Consider the following 20,124-nt stretch of genomic DNA (forward strand, 5'->3'; position numbering starts at 1 on the left):
CTTGGTTTATACAAATGGCACAGAAACATCAAAATAAGATCATTTCATTATTATTAATGAAACAAAGATTTTTTACAGAAAGTAAAAAACTGTTAAAAGTCAGTGTCCACCATAATTAACACAAAATATTTTGTCAATAAGTAGTTATCAATAACTCTGTTCATAGAAATTCAGTGGGACTGCAGAGATGAATGCAACTGTTCACAGTGTGCTCACTCTATAAATAATTTCCACATTTCTGTTCATTGCATTCTTGCCAAACCCAACCGCAGTTTCGAACTACAAAAAAAATCAATGTAAAAGTTTACCTGTACCAGTGCTCATTCCCTTTCAACCCTTGAAATGCTTTTGTGGACTAGAGGAGGAATCTGAGCTGCACTTCATTCTTTTTCAGTTATACCTTCATGGGATATGAACACTGCTGACAAGACCAACATTTATCGTCCATCTTTTATTGCCCCTAAGTTGAGCATCAACAATATTGGTGGTTCCGGAGCGACGTAGACCAGACAGGTAAGAAGGCTAATGAGCCAGATGGGGTTTTACAACAATCTGGTGGTTTCACGATTACTGTTATATCATTCCAGATTTACTTAATTACGTGAATTTAAATTCTGTAGCTGTTGTCCTGGGAGTCGACCACTCAGTCTGGACATCTGTCTAGTAAATTAACCACTGTTACACCATCACTTAAAGCGAGAAGAAATTTTATTTCCAGTCCCCTAGACACATTTTAATTTTCTTTAACAACTACTTGCCTAGTTATTGATTCAGCATCCCTCCCTATTCAGTTGGATATTCCACATTGTCGCAATTCTCTACGTTAGAACCCTGCTGCATAGCCTCACTAAGCTGACCAGGTTTAGTTTAGTTTAGTTTAGAGATACCGCGCAGAAACAGGCCCTTCGGCTCACCGAGTCAGCACCAATCCTTGCACATTAACACCACCCGACATGCACTGGGGACAATTTTTTAAAAACATTTTTATACCAAGCCAATTAACCTATGACCCTGTATGTCTTTGGAGTGTGGGAGGAAACTGAAGATCTTGGCGAAACTCCATATAGACAAGCCCTCATAGTCAGGATTGAACCAAGGTCTCTGGCACTGTAAAAGGCAGCAACACTACCACTACACCATGCCCATGGATGGGTGATGGATGGGAATGAAAGCGCAAGCAATGTAAAGAATGACATGGGGAGTTTTGGACACCAGAACATGGGATCTAATTCCAAGGAACATGGTTGGATTCCAGCTTCATATATTCTTCATCAACATCGCTAATGTTTCTCCTTCTCTTTACTTTGACCATCATCTGCTTTTTTCTCAACACATATCTATTTTTAAGTTCAGTTTTCAGTTTAGTTCAGAGATACAGTGCGGAAACATGCCCTTAGTCCCACCGAGGCCACGTCAATCAGCGATCCCCGCACACTAACACTATCCTACACACACTAGGGACAATTTACAATTACACCAAGCCAATCAGCCTACAAACCTGTACATCCTTGGAGTGTGGGAGGAAACCGGAGATCCCGGAGAAATGGCACACAGGTCACGGGGAGAACGTACAAAATCCATACAGCCAGGAACCGTAGTCAGGATTGAATCCGCATCTCTGGCGCTGTAAGACAGCAACTCTACTGCCACGCCACTGTGCCACCTTATGGATAACTTTTAAGTCCCTTCCTATCCTGTGAAAGACACCCAATTAACAATCTTTGTTCAATCATCACTGATACAATAGAAACATGTACAATGGCCATGTTTTACAATGGTCAGTTTATTTCCAGCTGTCAACTGGCAACTGAACCATCCTATCAACAACTAGATTGCGGTCCTGAGCTACTAGCAACCTCATTGGAGACCCTTGGACTATCTTTAATAAGACTTTACTGGGCTTTATCTTGCACTCAGCGTTATTTCCTGTATCCTGTATCTGTACACTGTGGATGGCTCGATTGTAATCATGTATAGTCTTTCTACTGACTGGTTAGCACACAACAAAAGCTTTTCACTGTACCTCACATGTGGCAATAAACTAAACACATGACAATAAACTAAACTAAACTAAAGGAAAAGGCGGGTCATTAAAGATCCAGCCAGAGAGTTGTGGGGAGACATTTCACCCACTGGGAGATGTGGATGAAGTTGAGGGCACAGTGCTGGCAGCAGATTAGAGGGCACAGTATCCATGACATGCCAAGAAGGGAAGCAAGTTTAATTCCCTCTCTGTCTCACTAATTCCAAATTATTTCTGCCCACCCAGACTTAGCTGGTACCATTTTCTTTGTACTGCTGATTCATCTTGGCAATTGTGCAAGATGATAAGAGCAGGAGCAAAATTAATTATTGGTTTAATTTAATGAAGCGTTAGAGGATATAAAGATCATATCTACCTATAAATCCTAGGCTCCTGGATTTAGAATCTGATGGCTTAACACTGGAATCAACAAGAGAGCTAATTAGCTATTTCAGTGACAGGGAGGTAGAGAACAGTGACAGTATGTTTTTTCTGACGCTCTCCTTCATCTCCAGGGGAATTAAAGAAACTCTTGACCATTTCATGGGGACTGTTGCTTTTTAGCCACACAAAATTATTCTACTTTTATCCTTCCTAGTCTATGAACCTCAGTATGCCCCTGATTCCGTATCTTCATCACTGCTAAGCAATAGCTGTAACATTTCAGTACCTGTGCTAAATCATAACAGCACTCAATGAAAATATAGAAAGGAACTGCAGTTTATACACAAAAAAGGACACAAAGTGCTGGAGTAATTCAACAGATCAGGCAAGCATTTCGGGAGAGTATGATAGGGTGATGTTTCAGGTCGAGACCCTTCTTTAGACACATCACCTACCCATACACATCAGTCTGAAGAAGGGTCTCGACCCGAAACGTCACCCATTCCTTCTCCCCAGTGATGCTGCCTGTCCCGCTGAGTTACTCGAGTATTTTGTGTCTATCTTTAGTTTAAACCAGCATCTGCATTCCCTTCATCTACCCATGTTCTCCAGAGATGCTGCCTGACTGCTGAGTTACTCCAGCACTTTGTATCCTTTTGAGCACTCAATGAAACACTTGTTGCCAAATATATTTTGCTACGCTCCAAAACAATGTTACTTCGATCGTATCATGCATAAAAGGAGAAGCAACATTATGGCAGATAAGTGTGCATGGCACTTAAATATTGTATTGCCTTTCATTAATTATTAAGCTTGTGTAGATTGTGTATGAAAGCATTAGTGTAAACTATGGAGCTAAGCATAAACGATGATGAACAGTTCGACCATCAAAATGAATGTGCTCCTTCACTGCATTGAATGACTCAATGGTTCAACTCCTTTCCTATTATATGAGCCTGTTATATGTCATTTTCCCCTGCTGTGTTATGTATTCTGGTTCATACTCTCCTACACTGGGCAACTTCTGACTACAAAAAAAAATAAAGGCAAATGGAGGGCAAAGTGATTTGATATTGAACAACGCAGCTAGTTTTCTAGTGCACCTTTGTCAGTAGGGGTACCCATGGGTCCAGTCCGTTCAGTTCCGAATCAGAATCAGAATAGCCTTTATTGTCATCCAAAAAAACAAGTCTTTTGGACGAAATTCCATTACCCACAGTCCAACAATAAGAGCAATAAAAATAGGCAATAACACACAATCACAAACCAACACAAAACAAAAAAAAGAAACATCCATCACAGTGAGTCTCCTCCAGTCACCTCCTCACTGTGATGGAAGGCCAGAATGTCTTTTATCTTCCCCTGCCGTCTACTCCCGCGGTCAGGCTGTTGGTTGCCACGTCGCGGTGGTCGGGACTCCCGACATTGAAGCCCCCACCAGGAAGAAAATCCCGCGGCCTGTTCCAGGCCGTGCCGGACGGTGAAAGGTCTGCAGCGGGCCGACCCAAGCCCCGCGATTCGGGGCGGGCGAAGACACTGTTGCTGCTGGAGCTCCCGATGTCGGCCCCCACCCAGGGGCCTGCGAGCTTCAGATATCCACACGGCCTGCGCCGAAGCCTCCAAAGGCGAGTCGCAGCCGCACTCGCAGCGCCACCACAGCATCCGAAGGCAGCCAGCTCCGCAGATGTTAAGTCCGGTCCGCGGGCTCTGCGAAACAGAGCCCAGGTGGTCCCAGGTGGAGGCCGCCAGCTCCAGGTGTTTGGCCGATGGTAGGCAGAAGCGTGAACGGAGACACGACCCAGAAAAAAGGTCGGGTCTCTGTTTGGAATAGACAATTTTACAGTTCCCCCCCACACATAGTACACAACCACAAAACACACACCACATCTAAACACTACAATTAAGACAAAAAAACAACAAAAAACACAAAAGACAAACGGACTGCAGGTGAACCACAGCTGCTTACGCAGCGACACCACTTCTGCTTCCCAACCCATGCCCTGTGATGACTGTCTGCATTAGCCCCACAATTGTACAAAGAGTTTATTGCCACCCAGCTCCCAACATACTGCTGATGCATTGCGCTTCAGAAAAACTAATTCCATTTAAATACCTCCGATGATCAGCGATATTTTGAAAATGTCGAAAAATGTAAGAAAAGTATTAAAAATAAAAACAAAGAACTCATGAAAATGTTAATTAATTAAAACAATCCGAAATAGACAAATAGCAGACCTAACCTAAACTGTTAAATTGAAATTCTACAACCTCGTTCTAGTTATACCAATAACAGCTGAGGACCAGATACGATAGTATTCAGTAGAAACAAGGAACTGCAGATGCTAGTATAGTAAGGAAAGACAATAGACAATAGACAATAGGTGCAGGAGTAGGCCGTTCGGCCCTTCGAGCCAGCACCGCCATTCAATGTGATCATGGCTGATCATTCTCAATCAGTACCCCGTTCCTGCCTTCTCCCCATACCCCCTGACTCCGCTATCCTTAAGAGCTCTATCTAGCTCTCTCTTGAATGCATTCAGAGAATTGGCCTCCACAGCCTTCTGAGGCAGAGAATTCCACAGATTCACAACTCTCTGACTTGTAAAAGTTTTTCCTCATCTCCGTTCTAAATAGCCTACCCCTTATTCTTAAACTGTGGCCCCTTGTTCTGGACTCCCCCAAAATTGGGCACTTGTTTCCTGCCTCTAACCCCTTAATAATCTTAAACGTTTCGATAAGATCCCCTCTCATCCTTCTAAATTCCAGTGTATACAAGCCTAGTCCCAATATGCTGGAGTAACTCAGCGGGTAAGGCTGCATTCTTGGAGAACATGGATAGGTGACGTTTCGGGTTGGGACTCTTCTTCAAACTGTTTGTTCTTCAGTCTGAAAAAGGGTCCTGAACCGAAATGTCATCTATCCATGTTCAGGATGCTGCCTCACCCGCTGAGTTACACCAACATTTTTTGTCTCGCTGTGGTATTTGTCCGGCAACCTGGACCAATTTGGACCACACAGTGAATCACAGTCAATGGAGCCACTTGCACAGAAATTCTGCAGCATAGTTAGTTGCCGATTGTTCACAGATCACCTGGCTAGCTAGGGCCCTGCTCTGGCCCTGCTCTGGCCCCTTCCAATTCGGTAACATTGCATATTTGCCTTTAACGTGTTGTAAAATGCCTTCTGTATATTTGACCAGCGTATTGGTACAGCACCTGCAATAAGTCTGCAGTATATTGCTAGACTGACCTTTTGGAAAACTATATTTTCTTGAAAAATTCCTCCGGTTGTTTGCACTTCATCTTCGACTGCAAATTGTATTTGGCAGAGAGCCACCATGGTGCAGAGTTGTTCACTCCTGTGGCTCAGACTTGCTAAGTTAATGCATTAATGCAGAATTATTTCAGATGTTTCATGTTTGGTCATTTTCCTCCCAATCACCACTGAACTAACATTAATTTGACAAGGAAATCAGTGGCAACATTCATTTTATTTTGAACGTAGAGAAACAAACAAAACATTTTCCTTCCCCAAAACCCCCAAAATATGACACCAAATAGGAAGACTCTGAATGGAACCCACTTAATAAATTCAACTTCATCAGAAGAAATGATTAAAAGAATATATGAGCTATTCTATATGCAGCAGAAGCGGATTATAATTACGACCTTTAAAAGACATTTGGACAGATACGATGGGTTTAGAGGGCAATGGCCAAATGTAGGTAAATAGGACTAGCCCAGTGGACCAAAGGGCCTGTTTCCATTCTGTACAGCGCTATGACACTATATTTTACAATGTCTGAAGTTGCACAATAAAGCTGCTTCGTATGAGAAGTGGAAACCTACCTGAAAGCCTGCATTTAATGGCACATTATTGGCACATGTACCTAAGTATTGTGAAGTTATTTTTTTCCATACAGTTCGGTGACAATCCTACTATACATAAGGCACCATCATACTAAGTATAAGAGTGTAAGATAGCAGATCACACTGAGTCCCCACACAAGAGTTGCCATGTTTTAGGCACCAACTTGTACCCTTCAAATCCAAATATATTAAAAAAATGTTAGTGTCTTAACTTGGCCATGAAGGCCCATTGTCCTGGCAGTGGTACTGGGTCAGAGTTGCAGTGGTCGGCCTGGCATGGTGGTGCTATTCATTCATTTCAAGCGGCATGAATTTCACTCATTTCAGCTTGAAAATGGTGGTTCTTTGTGCATCTGATGGTAAATGTTGCAGTTTCCAACACAAGCAGCAGCTAACAAACGTCTGTTAATTTCCCCGGGGTGGGACAAATAAAGGAATATATTATTATTATTATTATTATTCAATGCCATGCAAGCTCAAATGACTGGATCTTGGGTCTTGACGGAAGTGAGCAATAGGGCTTGCAGGACAACAAAGCGCAAAAAGGTACAAAAAGGTACAAACTGTCCACCATTCCTTAGGTTGAGACATCATTCCCAATGTACAAAAAGGGTACAAAAAGGTACAAACTGTCCACCATTCCTCAGGTTGAGACATCATTCCCAATGTCTCTTTGACATGCAGTCCACTGTACAAACCTACGACAACAACATTTTCCCCCCTAGTGAGCCCAGCTTTGGTCTGTCAATTCACTCGACTGCTGCCACTAATGAAGAACTAATGCAGGGCGTTTATGGTCCAGATCCTTTTTGAGACACCCTGCATGGCAATGTGCAGCTTTCTGAGAGCCAGAAACCTTCCACTGGCCACAGTTTAGCATTGGGGTGGAACAAGTTAGTGCTCCAGGACAGACATTGAATACCCAAGGGTGAGTAGGTGATCTTTGTATGTCTCCAGCCTGAAGAAGGGTCTTGACCCGAAACATCACCCATTCCTTCTCTCCAGAGATGCTGCCTGTCTCGCTGAGTTAATCCAGCATTTTGTGTCTACCTTCGGGTTAAACCAGCATTTGCAGTTCCTTCCTACAACTATACATGTAGAATAGTCTGATGGTATGGCACTATTTATCAGTTTGGTGTGGAATGCTTATTTTGTGGTTGTTTTTCATTTTTGCATTGTGGATGCTATAGTGGGGGGAATTCCTTTTGGAGTTTAAATGCGTTCTTGGAACAATATGCATGCTACTAAGGAACCCTGAACTGTGGGGAAGCCTGCAATCCTTGTCAAACTACATGTTCTTTTCCCCATCTGTTCTTATGATGGACTGCAACATAATTAGCTCTCTTGGAGTAGAGATCTCTTTTCTGTGGCAAGAATATTAAACTGTAGTATGCTGGAAATATCTCCAGTTCTAGCATGGAAGCAGCCAGATGCATTCCTATTTCTAGCCTCTAGTTATCCTGATAGTCATTTGCAAGGGAGTCTTTACCCTCAATATGAAGTTGAATTGCGACTGTAGCAGCATGCAGATTTCACATCTTTATCAAAGTTAAAAGTTTTATGGAAACATAGAAAATAGGTGCAGGAGTAGGTCATTCGGGCTCTTCGAGCCAGCATCGCCATTCAATATGATCATGGCTGATCATCCAAAATCAGTACCCCGTTCCTGCTTTTTCCCCATATCCCTTGATTCCCTTATCCCTAAGAGCTAAATCCAACTCTCTCTTGAAAACATCCAGTGAATTGGCCTCCACTGCCTTCTGTGGCAGAGAATTCCACAACTCTCTGGGTGAAAAAGTTTTTCCTCATCTCAGTCCTAAATGGCCTACCCTTTATTCTTAAACTGTGACCCCTGGTTTTGGACTCCCCCCAACATCGGGAACATTTTTACTGCATCAACCCTGTCCAATCCTCTAAGAATTTTATATGTTTCTGTGAGATCCCCTCTCATCCTTCTAAATTCCAGCGAATACCAGTCGACCCATTCTTTCATCATATGTCAGTCCCACCATTCCAGGAATTAACCTGGTGAACGTGCACTGCACTCCCTCAATAGCAATAATGTCCTTCCTCAAATTAGGAGACCAAAATTGCACACAATACGCCAGGAGCGGTCTCACCAGTACAACTGCAGTAGGACCTCCTTGTTCCTAAACTCAAATCCTCGCGCAATGAAGGCCACACGCCATTAGCTTTCTTCACTGCCTGCTGTACCTGCATGCTTACTATCAATGACTGATGTACAAGCACACCCAGGTCTCATTGCACCTCACCTTCTCCTAATCTGCTCCATATATCGATCCTTGCTGAGTATTAAAACTAGTATTGTCTGGAAGTCACAGAAACACATTCACCGCTACTTATAGACTTTTGGAACTTGAAACGACTTTTGGAACTTGAAACGACCATCAAAATACATCAACCAGCAACAAAAATGCAATAATAAACGATCCTTTTATTGAATAAATGATCATGTGAAGACGGAGTGCATGAGTAGAAAGGATGCCTTTCCCAAATACGTATTCAGCTTGTGTAGGATTAAGAGATAATGTTATTTTTAGCAAATTGCAATTCTGGCATCAAAGCCAAACTGCAGACTGATTGATGCAATTATCTAGCTGCCTTGCTTGCTTCTGTGTGCTAACATCTTAAACAATGAACCATCCGGTACAATTATCCCAATAAGCGTGTGAGTTCCTAACAGTCGCTACTTTGAAGCTCTCATAGCACTGGAAAAAAACAGGTTTATCATGCTCAATTTTGATGTCATCAAAGAGGTGTAGCTCTGAACAACTCTCCTCTCCTTTCTGTGGAAATGTGTCTGGTCTCTGCCAAATCTATCTTTACGCAGTCAGTCTTTTCTGCCCTTCTGATTCTCATCGACCAGAACCAAATCCATTTTCACCTCATTGACACCAGCCTTCACGCAGATGAAAATTTTGCACATTTTATTTCTTCAAAATCGCTTCAAACCTGACAGTGATGTTATGGTCACTGTCCCCAAATGTTCCTCCAATGAAATGTTCCATCTGTCACATTTCTCCAGAGCTGGGGCTGGTAATGTACCATTCAAGAAAACCTCTATGTAGACAATAGACAATAGGTGCAGGAGTAGGCCATTCGGCCCTTCGGGCCAGCACCACCATTCAATGTGATCATGGCTGATCATTCTCAATCAGTACCCTGTTCCGGCCTTCTCCCCATACCCCCTGACTCCGCTATCCTTAAGAGCTCTATCTAGCTCTCTCTTGAATGCATTCAGAGAATTGGCCTCCACTGCATTCTGAGGCAGTGAATTCCACAGATTTACAACTCTCTGACTGAAAAGGTTTTTCCTCATCTCCGTTCTAAATGGCCTACCCCTTATTCTTAAACTGTGGCCCCTGGTTCTGGACTCCCCCAACATTGGGAACATGTTTCCTGCCTCTAACGTGTCCAACCCCTTAATAATCTTATATGTTTCGATAAGATCCCCTCTCATCCTTCTAAATTCCAGTGTATACAAGCCTAGCCGCTCCAGTCTTTCAACATATGACAGTCCCGCCATTCTGGGAATTAACCTAGTAAACCTATGCTGCACGCCCTCAATAGCAAGAATATCTTTCATCAAATTTGGAGACCAAAACTGCACACAGTACTCCAGGTGCAGTCTCACTAGGGCCCTATACAACTGCAGAAGGACCTCTTTGCTCCTATACTCAACTCCTCTTGTTTTGAAGGCCAACATTCCATTGGCTTTCTTCACTGCCTGCTGTACCTGCATGCTTCCTTTCAGTGACTGATGCACTAGGCCACCCAGATCTCGTTTTCCTAACTTGACACCATTCAGATAACAATCTGCCTTCTTATTCTTACCACCAAGGTGGATAACCTCACACTTATCCACATTAAACTGCATCTGCCATGCATCAGGCCACTCACACAACCTGTCCAAGTCACCCTGCAACCTCATAGCATCTTCCTCACAGCTCACACTACCACCCAGCTTTGTATCATCTGCAAATTTGCTAATGGTACTTTTAATCCCTTCATCCAAGTCATTGACGTATATTGTAAATAGCTGCGGTTCCAGCACCGAGCCTTGCGGTACCCCACTAGTCACTGCCTGCCATTCTGAAAGGGACCCATTTATCCCCACTCTTTGCTTTCTGTCTGTCAACCAATTTTCTATCCATGTCAGTACCCTACCCCCAATACCATGTGCTCTAATTTTGCCCACTAATCTCCTATGTGGGACCTTGTCGAAGGCTTTCTGAAAGTCGAGGTACACCACATCCACCGGCTCTCCCCTGTCAATTTTCCTAGTTACATCCTCAAAAAATTCCAGAAGATTAGTCAAGCATGATTTCCCCTTCGTAAATCCATGCTGACTCGGAACGATCCTGTTACTGCTATCCAAATGCTCCGCAATTCCGTCTTTTATAATTGACTCCAGCATCTTCCCCACTATGTAGAATTAGATATTCCTTTTGCAGGAATGAACTGCAGATGCTGGTTTAAACCGAAGATAAACACAAAAAGCTGGAGTCTGAAGAAGGGTCTCGACCCAAAACGCCACCCATTCCTTCTCTTCAGAGATGCTGCCTGACTCGCTGAGTTACTCCAGCATTTTGTGGATACCCAGGAGATTCCTTTTACTTTTTGCTTAGAGTAGTTATCATTACAGTTCTACTTCAGTAATGAAAGGAAAAACAACACTTTCACTTATTTCGTGCCTTACACAATTCTAGAACTTCTCCAATTGCATCCAAGGTGTCGTCACCAGGGTAACATGGAAATGAGCAGTCAATGGATGCACAGCAAGACCCCACAAAGAGCAAGGATAGAAGTGAGGATGGCTGAGGAAAACATATTAGTCCAGCGTTTTGAAAAGTACCACTGAATCTTTATGTACACGAGAGGAGGCAGATGGCCTCCATTTATATGTCATTCAAAAGTGCCAACTAACCCGATAGACATTGGAGCAGAGGCTATCACTGCCTGAGGAAGGGTGCAAACTGCATGGATATTTCACTGTGACAGGACAGCTGGTCTCTTACCATTTGAACTCGGTAGAGAATACTAATTCCAAGAGTCATAAATGGTTTGGAGAAATCTATGACCTTCTCACGTTCAGCTGTGATGGTTAAACCGGCTACTACCAGGTCAGCTTTCTGTGGATAAAATTAAAAGCAGGCAAGTCAGTGGGGACTGAATAAGATAAACACGGACAGAGAATAAACACAAAAAGCTGGAGTAACTCAGCGGGACAGGCAGCATTTCTGGAGAGAAGGAATGGGTGACGTTTCGGGTCGATACCCTTCTTCAGACCCGACCCGACCCGAAATGTCACCCATTCAGGCCACAAGATCAACCCTTCATCCTGTGCTGGCTTAAACCTGGCACAAGAACCATAGTCTCCTTTCAAATGAATGGGAGATATTGTCTTCTGGGAGAAAGGCAAGTAGTTATTTCTAAATTAATTGAGGTGAGTTTTCATGAAAAAATTATTTAGTGCATCTGTGTGCTTTTTTGCTTTATAAATGTAAAGAAGTATTTTAGTTTATCAAACACTATTTTGATTTTTCTTAATATTCCTAATATTCACAAGCATTCAATGGTCCTATAATACTGATGCTGACAGCTGCTGAATTGTTAATGGCAGGGAGTAGAAGCTTGTTGGTTGTCAAAGCATTTCTACCAGTGCAGTCGGCTGCCTGTGGTGAGGCAGCCTGCATTATGCCAAGTGTTGGGAGCCAAACTCTCTGCTGGAGGCCACAGTTAACAGACAGTGTTAAACAGAAACAAGATGTCAATGATATTTGGGGCAATGGAACATCTTTTCCAGTGGGTTTTATCTGAATTGTCAACTCTGGATGGCAAGAGATTTGAAAATCTTCCACCTTCTGCATTTATCAGGGGTCATCTCTAATTAATGATCAGTCAGATTATCTACCATGATAACAATCCTCCCTTATCAGGGTGGCACAACAGTAGGGTTGAAGCCTTACAGCGCCAGAGACCTGGGTTCGATCCTGACTATGGGTGCTTGTCTGTATGGAATTTATATGTTCTCCTCGTAACCTGCATTGGTTTTCTCAGGGATCTCCGGTTTCCACCCACACTCCAAAGACGTAGAGGTTTGTAGGTTAATTGGCATGGTATAATTGTAACTTGTCGCTAGTGAGTGTAGGATAATGTAAGTGTGCGGGAATCACTGGTTGGCGCGGACTTGGTGGGCTGAAGAGCCAGTTTCCATGCTGTATCTCTAAACTAAACTAAAAAAAAGATAGATACAAGAACAACCAAGAGCTTAATGGATATTTCCCATCAATTAGTACAGCTCCCATTTAGTTCGAGCTAACTATTTCAAAGATGACCATTACTTAGACTTGGTCTAATTATAAAATAGTGCCCAGAAAATTTCTGGAAGTGAGAGCTGTGGTGTGGGGACCTGGTAAGTCAGGGGGGAATACAATCTATCCCCATAACCAAGGACTGAGAATCAAACATAGAAGGGACTGAGATGGAGAATGGATTCAGTGCCAAATCTTAAACAAGGGTAGGATGAAGCAATTTAAAGGAGAAAAAAGAAAACAGTAAAAGGAAGAAAGTTAAATGGTAAAATTTGGCATTGTTTAAAATCTCCACTCGTTTACAACCTGCAGGAGTCAGAATCCACTTGTTTAATCATTCGCTTACTGAGCAAGAAAGGCCGATTGGCTGTCATTGTCAATTATTGCAGCATTAAAAAGGTAGATGCTGTTAATCACTCAACAGTGGCGGGTTTAAGGGTCAATTAATGACAAGTGGAGAAACCTCATGAAACCAACAACAGAGTCATGCAAATAAAAATCCTGTGGTGATTCAAAATGCATGGGGGCACTTTCCCTGAACCCCAGCTGTCCGGTTTGTACATTAATGATGACAGCATCACTCACACCACAGGAATTTGGTCACAAATTCTGGCAATTGCACTATAATGTCTTTTGAAACACATGATGTATGCAGGCATCTCCTTCGTACATTATTAAGATTAAACCGAAAAAATCAATGCTGTTATACATTTGATTTATTATGTAAACATTGTATTTGCAAAATTATAGTTACAATATATTGCGTATTTTTGTGAAAAGGAGATGTCCAAACGACAGGATGAATTATTATGCACGTGAAAATAACATCTATAATCTAAAAAAGTGTAACTGGAAAAGGCATTTCTACATCATAGAAACATAGAAAATAGGTGCAGGAGTAGGCCATTCGGCCCTTCGAGCCTGCACCGCCATTCAATATGATCATGGCTGATCATTCAGCTCAGTAGCCTGTACCTGCCTTCTCTCCATACCCCCTGATCCCTCTAGCAAAAAGGGCCACATCTAACTCCCTCTTAAATATAGCCAATGAACTGGCCTCAACTACCTTCTGTGGCAGAGAATTCCACAGACTCACCACTCTCTGTGTGAAGAAATGTTTTCTCATCTCGGTCCTAAAAGACTTCCCCCTTATCCTTAAGCTGTGACCCCTGGTTCTGGACTCCCCCAACATCGGGAACAATCTTCCCGCATCTAGCCTCTCCAACCCCTTAAGAATTTTATATGTTTCTATAAGATCCCCCCTCAGTCTTCTAAATTCCAGCGAGTACAAGCCCAGTCTATCTAGTCTTTCCTCATATGTAAGTCCCGCCATCCCAGGGATCAATCTGGTGAAAGCAAAAGGCAAGGAAGCAGTCAGCTGTGATTCCGATCAAGGTCCATGCAACACCAGAACACAGCTGAAAGGATAGGATGGGTTAGCGAGCAGATTTCCATTGATGCATCCCATCTATAATTATGCTTTAAAGCTTTAAATGATTTGCACCAACAGTTCATAATGGGTTGAGTTATACTGTTCTTATCAACCTGCGCCATGGGATTGTGAATCTTAATTAAATGAATCTGAGAATTTGTGGGTTGCTGTGGAGAAAGTTGACCATTAAACCTAGGCCAGGAAATGGAACTAGTCACCCTAACGCACTCACTTCCATCAAATTACATGAACGCATTTTACTACAAACACCCTGATTCCATCATCTTCACTTGGTTTCCCTGATCGTACCACTCCTGACCTGCTGGACCCCATCAGACTTGGCCCTAGCATTCCAAACACCCCTTCATCCATCAGCTGGATCTGCTCACCCCAAACTATTGGTTTCCTGGCCATTTGGTTCCCTGGGCTGCAGCTGGCTCTCAATGTTCTCAGATCACTCAAGGATGACCATAATTGCTGACTATAACCTATGACTTTTAGGTTGTGGCAATCCTTCAAATGCAACAGAATTAGTTTTGGCTAAAGGCGTTCTTGAAATATAATTGCACTTACAGAAAATACAGAGTGCAGAAGAGAATTGGGGAGAGCAAAAACTCAGTGTTAAACTGGTGTGTTACAAATGTTTTTCTGAGTCTGGGAATAAAGTGAATGGTGCAGATCTTTGTCTGTCTCCTTGGTGTTATATGCCTCACCTGGGAGTGTTTGATGCTGATCAGGAGGACTCAGAATGGGAAAGTGCTCTATATACCCCTCATGTTGAGGAGCACCAAGTTTAACAATAAAATATGATCAAGTGCTGTCATGTGGGACGAAAAGAAAATCGCTGTTGCTCCCCTGAGTGAGATCTCGAATTACGAGCTGGAATATAAACCTTCAATCGATTTCTGCGTGCCCACAATTTGCGCAGCAACTCTGCTGATTTTCAGCACATTATTTTAAGTAGCACAGAGAGGTGACCTTCGACTCCCATTCTAAAACTGATCATTAATTCATGTGTTTTGTTATTATTTAATATTACTTGAAATATTATTTGTTTTATTGTGCAGGACTTACCCTTTTATTTTTTATTTATTTATTTAAATTTTAACAAAACAAATACATGTATGAACTCATAGTACACGATGGTACCTACATTATAAATTCGATTATACATTTAAATTCGATTATATCTGTATTGTTCTGTATTATCTCCCCACCCACAACCCCCCTCCCCCCACCCCCCAGTTAGAAAAAAGAGGAAAAAGGAGAAGAAGAAGAAGGACTTACCCTTGAAATTAGCTCACCGATCATTCCCGTCCAAGTGCCATTGGCCTCCGCTACCCCGTAAACACCATCGGCCACCAGTTGGATTTTGTAATGAAATCTAAGAATTTCCGACAGCTCTTTCAGCATATCCACACAGAACCCCTCATACTGTTCGTTCCCCTGGAGGTCTTGGTGGTTTGGTTTCAGCATCACATATGGATTTTCCTGAAGAGGAAAAAAAAAGAAATATTGAAACCATCAACAGAAGCATGGAGGAGAAATAAACCTGCATTCAGCTTTTGAACATATTGAGCTGGTCTGAGTTTCCATTACAAAATTGTGATCAGGAAGCAGATCACCAGATAAAGCTATCAATCACTGATGGTAATTTTAGCAGGCAAATGCTTTGCACATTAATGCAATTTTAATATTAAATTGTTAAACCTGTAAAAGTTAGCTGAAACCTATAAATAAACACCGGATGATATGCTGAGCATTCCCTGGAAAGAACAAACAAAAGCTGCTGTGCTTGAATTTGATATTTGAACATCTGGTATTTTGCCATTGATTGATGAGTTCTTTGGAAAAGATTGTTTGACAGATGCGTAGATACAAATCCACCGATAACACCATGAAATACGTCATTGCAACAGATATCCTCCTCTCTTCAACGCATGTTTTATGGCTCTACAGGAGAACACATTTTCAAAATGGCTAGCTTTGACCTCAAGGGATTGTAAAGTTACACTAAAACGGCTGCAAATCAGTCGGCAGTTACAAGCCATTTGGCACAAACCTCCAGCACGTCCTCAACTATAATTAAAAACTATTATGCAGAGTTATGAGTGGAGACTAAATGAAAAGAAGAAACCAGGTGCATTCTGCTGATTTCTTCCGAACTTGCTTAAGGGCCTGTCCCACTTAGGCGATCTTTTTGGCGACTGCCGGCGACTGTCAAAGTCGTAGCAGACGGCCAAACTTTTCTTATACCCGACGACAATGACCACGACAATGCCGAGTCAGGTCGAGATTACAGCGTCTTCTGAAACATCGCGAAAATTCCCACGCTGTTAATGCTTCTCCGGCGTCCTAATTTTCGCTGAAATCACTGACAAGTTGGTAAGTACTTGAGAGTTTTGAACTATAACATCTTGTATGGGTTACTTAAAAACCAAGCTTCACTGTAACAAGAAAATTCCCACGCTTACCTGACCGTCAAACTGTCGCCTCCAATCTACCTCTCCAATGCCCTGACGGTAAATAAATTGGTTAAACACAAGCATTTTATGGTATTTTGAAATTACTTTACTTATTTTAATATGATGTGCTTCTAAATGCATCTTAAGAGAACCTATCAAACCTGGGGACAGCATGCGACAGCGACCGCAATAAGCTACGATGCCTGGCGACAAGCCAGCTTTCGCCGAGAGATTTCAAACCGTTTGATTTCTCGGCGACACGCCGAGATCCACTACGATCCACTACGATCTTTGGAAGACTCCTCACGATCATGCCCGCGACACCCCGGCGAACTGTCGGCGACAGCCTAGTCGCCAGCAGTCGCCTTAAAATCGCCTAAGTGGGACAGGCCCTTTAATTGCGCTCTAACAGCACCTGCCCGAAATGGGATCACTCTCCAAGGGCTGGGAATAGAACCTGTCCTCCTATTTTGCATAGCTCACCAATTAAACTCACTGCACCACTCAGGAACATTCCTTACCCCATGCTGCCTCCTTATTACTCAGCTCAAGGGGTGCCTTGCAGATAATTGGGGATGTCGATTAAGCCGAGGACAGAACGAATAATGAAGATGATTCCAACAATTTTTTTTTAAACCCTGAACTGTAATGTGGACAAATAAAACAGCCAAAAATGGGAGCAGTACCTTCTTGTGTGCCTCTGGCTCTATAATCATTTTACACAGGGAGCCAAACATTTTGTTTAATGGAAAAGTGTGGAGGTGCTAGAATTTCATAGCGGGTCATTGCAAAATTAATCTGGAACAGCTAGGAATAGAGTGAAGAAGGAAGAAGTAGACTTGATGGGCCGAATGGCCGAATTCTTCTCCCAGCACTTATGAACATGATAATTTTGCATTAATTTCAAAATAGTGCGTCCAGGCCACAATTGAACATGGCAATTCTCTGAGAATGCATGCATTTTACAGGCAATGAAGGACAGTCACTGTGGTGATGCAGGAAATGCGACTGGGGATTGTGCACAGCAAGGTGCCACAAGCAGTCTGTAACAACAACCCGACAACATGCTGTAGAGGTGGCAATTAGCTAGAAACAATGGGGGAAATTCTCCAGCTCCTTCTCAAAACTATGACCAGGGATCTTTTACATCAGGTTAGGTTTGAGTTAATGGACCTAAAATGCAGCCAATCTCGATAATCTGGAGAGAGCATGGTTAACCCGTAGTCCTTCCCATTGGAATTACACAGTTCAGGTAAAGCAACCCAAGATAATTAATGTAAAGGATAGTGGGGCCAGTGGCCAGATTGAAAGGTGGGACCATGCTCAGCAGCTGACAGGAGAAAGGAACGGTTTGCACTCAAACTGTGAGCACAGAAACTGGCTGAATGTCCTGGCTCTGAATAATTCACATCAGATCAGCAGAGAAATTAACATCATGTGGATTTTGTAATTGGCAAATTATGAACATCTGCAAGTTTGGAATTCACGGGAGGCATAAAAACTATGCTGCTGCAGGTCTGAAACTCCTGCAGGAGCTTAAAGGGTCATGCAAATATTTATTGTCATTAAGAACAAATTCCAGGTCAGGCAGAGGGTCACTTGCACCTAGGGACGTGTCCTTCTCCACATTGCTGAAACTAAATGTAGACCGGGTGTCTATTTTGTGAAGCATCTGTGCTCTCTCTGTAACAGCCACCTGAAGCTTCCAGCTACATTTTATTTTGACCCGACATCCCACTGACCTCTCTGTCCTTAGCATTGTTCACTACTACAGAGAGACCAAACACAAATGTGAAGAACAATGTCCTATATTATGCTTTGGTATCTTACAGCGTAATGGTAGGACTGTGGAATTTTCCAATTTCAGTTGCTCTCCTCCGACACACTTACTTGTCCACCTGGTTTCATCTCACCTTTATTCATCCCTTACTCCTTCCTATCTGCCCACCATCTCCTCCCCATCAGGTAAAGCCTATCGCCTACCAGCCTCTAACCAACCTCTCTCTCCCCCACCTGGTCCCATCTGCCGATCATCCCGTCCCCATCTAGGTCTCCCTAACACCGACCAGCCTCTGTCCGAACCTCTAACCCACTACTATACACTGAAAATCTCTAATGCTTCCTGCCCGTCCTCATGCAGGGTCTCAACCCAAAACGTTGATTTACAACTCATGACCCACTGAGTCCTTCCAGCAATCTCATTTTCTTCTAAATTAAGAATGGAGCTGAGAAGCGAGAAATTACAGAGGTTTGCAGCAAGGATGAGGGTTATTTGCTCCAACTAGTCCAGGACAATACTTCAATACAAACTGATCTTGCTATCCAGTTCTTTTGATATGGTCCTGTACCTTACCCTGTTTTAAATACATAAGTACATTTCTTTCGGATGACCACTATTTGTGGCAACGTTCCCACATCTAATAATTGTGCATGAAAAATTTAACTTCCCTTCTCTCCGAGATAGTTTTCATTTGTTGCTCTTGTTTCACTGACAATCGATTCAATCAAAACCTTTACAATTTCAACATTTCCATGTTCAGCTTTCTTAATTACAATGAAAATACTTTCAGTATTTCCACATCTACTTCCAATTAGAAAACCTCTTCATTTGGCACCAATCTCTATGTTGATGACGACCATTTTAATGTCCATTCAAACTGGCCAAATCCTCACAGAAACAGATTAAAATTGCCTATTAAATGCAGGCAAATGAATGTACCCTCACTTCCATCAAGCTTGTTCCACAACCGGGTGTACGGTGCTTACATTTCAAATCAATTTAGCCACCTAAAATCACTTGATTCAAAAAATAAATTTTGTTGAAATATATTAACATTTTGAATTGATAGATTATTTTATTGTCATTTACACCAGGGTGAAATGAAATTCTTTGTACACATGAGCTCACAAAGTGAACAGTATACAGATGGTAATGTTAAATACAGCAATATAACAATGTGTGCAAAAATAACAGAATGGTGCAAGATTGTTGTGGAAAAATCTGGGTAGTGCAAAATAATTTTAAAGTACAATAAGTGAATGAAGTAGAGTTAACAATAAGAGCATTTGATAGCTCCTCTGGGAATGGGCTGTAAAAGAGGTGAATGGTTCAAGAGTTTGATAGTAGTGAGGAAGAATCTGTTCTTTAGTCAAGATGTCTGAGCTTTCAAGCTCCTGTATCATCTCACAGAAGGCAGAAGAGAGTCTGAAGAAGGGTCTCGACCCAAAACATCACCCATTCCTTCTATCCAGAGATGCTGCCTGTCCCGCTGAGTTACTCCAGCATTTTGTGTCTATCTTCAGTTTAAACCAGCATCTGCAGTTCCTTCCTACACAGAGAGAAAAGGTAATGGCCAGGGTGATAGGCATCCTTACGATACTTCTAGTTTTCCAATGCAATGAACCCTAAGATGGAATGGTGGATGGAAGGAAGTAACAAGCCTGTGACAGCACAGGCAGTTCACCAGTGTCTGTAGGTTCAGGCTGTTGCCATACCAGGTGGAGATGCATCTCATCAGAATACTTTCTATAGCTCATCTGTAAAAGTTTGAGAGAATTCACATGGACATGCCTAATCTTCTCAGCCACCTAAGTAAATAGCTTGATGTGCTTTCTT

At 42.5% G+C, this 20,124-nt stretch overlaps 1 protein-coding gene across 6 annotated transcripts in view; it reads right to left on the minus strand.

Annotated features, from left to right (window-relative positions):
• The window catches only part of LOC144608761 (glutamate receptor ionotropic, kainate 4-like), a 97,003-nt gene that overhangs the window by 20,507 nt on the left and 56,372 nt on the right, over window positions 1-20,124 (minus strand). For 3 of the 6 annotated variants that reach the window (XM_078426834.1, XM_078426833.1, XM_078426837.1), the window contains exons 12-14: window positions 16,518-16,559; window positions 15,331-15,534; window positions 11,316-11,429 (exon numbers count right to left, since the gene is read on the minus strand). In XM_078426834.1, coding sequence (XP_078282960.1) covers window positions 11,316-11,429; window positions 15,331-15,534; window positions 16,518-16,559 — 360 coding nt within the window. Of the gene's footprint in view, window positions 1-11,315; window positions 11,430-15,330; window positions 15,535-16,517; window positions 16,560-19,373; window positions 19,838-20,124 lie in introns of those variants that run through there. The other 3 variants (XM_078426836.1, XM_078426835.1, XM_078426839.1) reach the window with 2 other exon arrangements.

The sequence above is a fragment of the Rhinoraja longicauda genome, chromosome 32, assembly GCF_053455715.1.
Source record: "Rhinoraja longicauda isolate Sanriku21f chromosome 32, sRhiLon1.1, whole genome shotgun sequence".
NCBI lineage: Eukaryota > Metazoa > Chordata > Chondrichthyes > Rajiformes > Arhynchobatidae > Rhinoraja > Rhinoraja longicauda.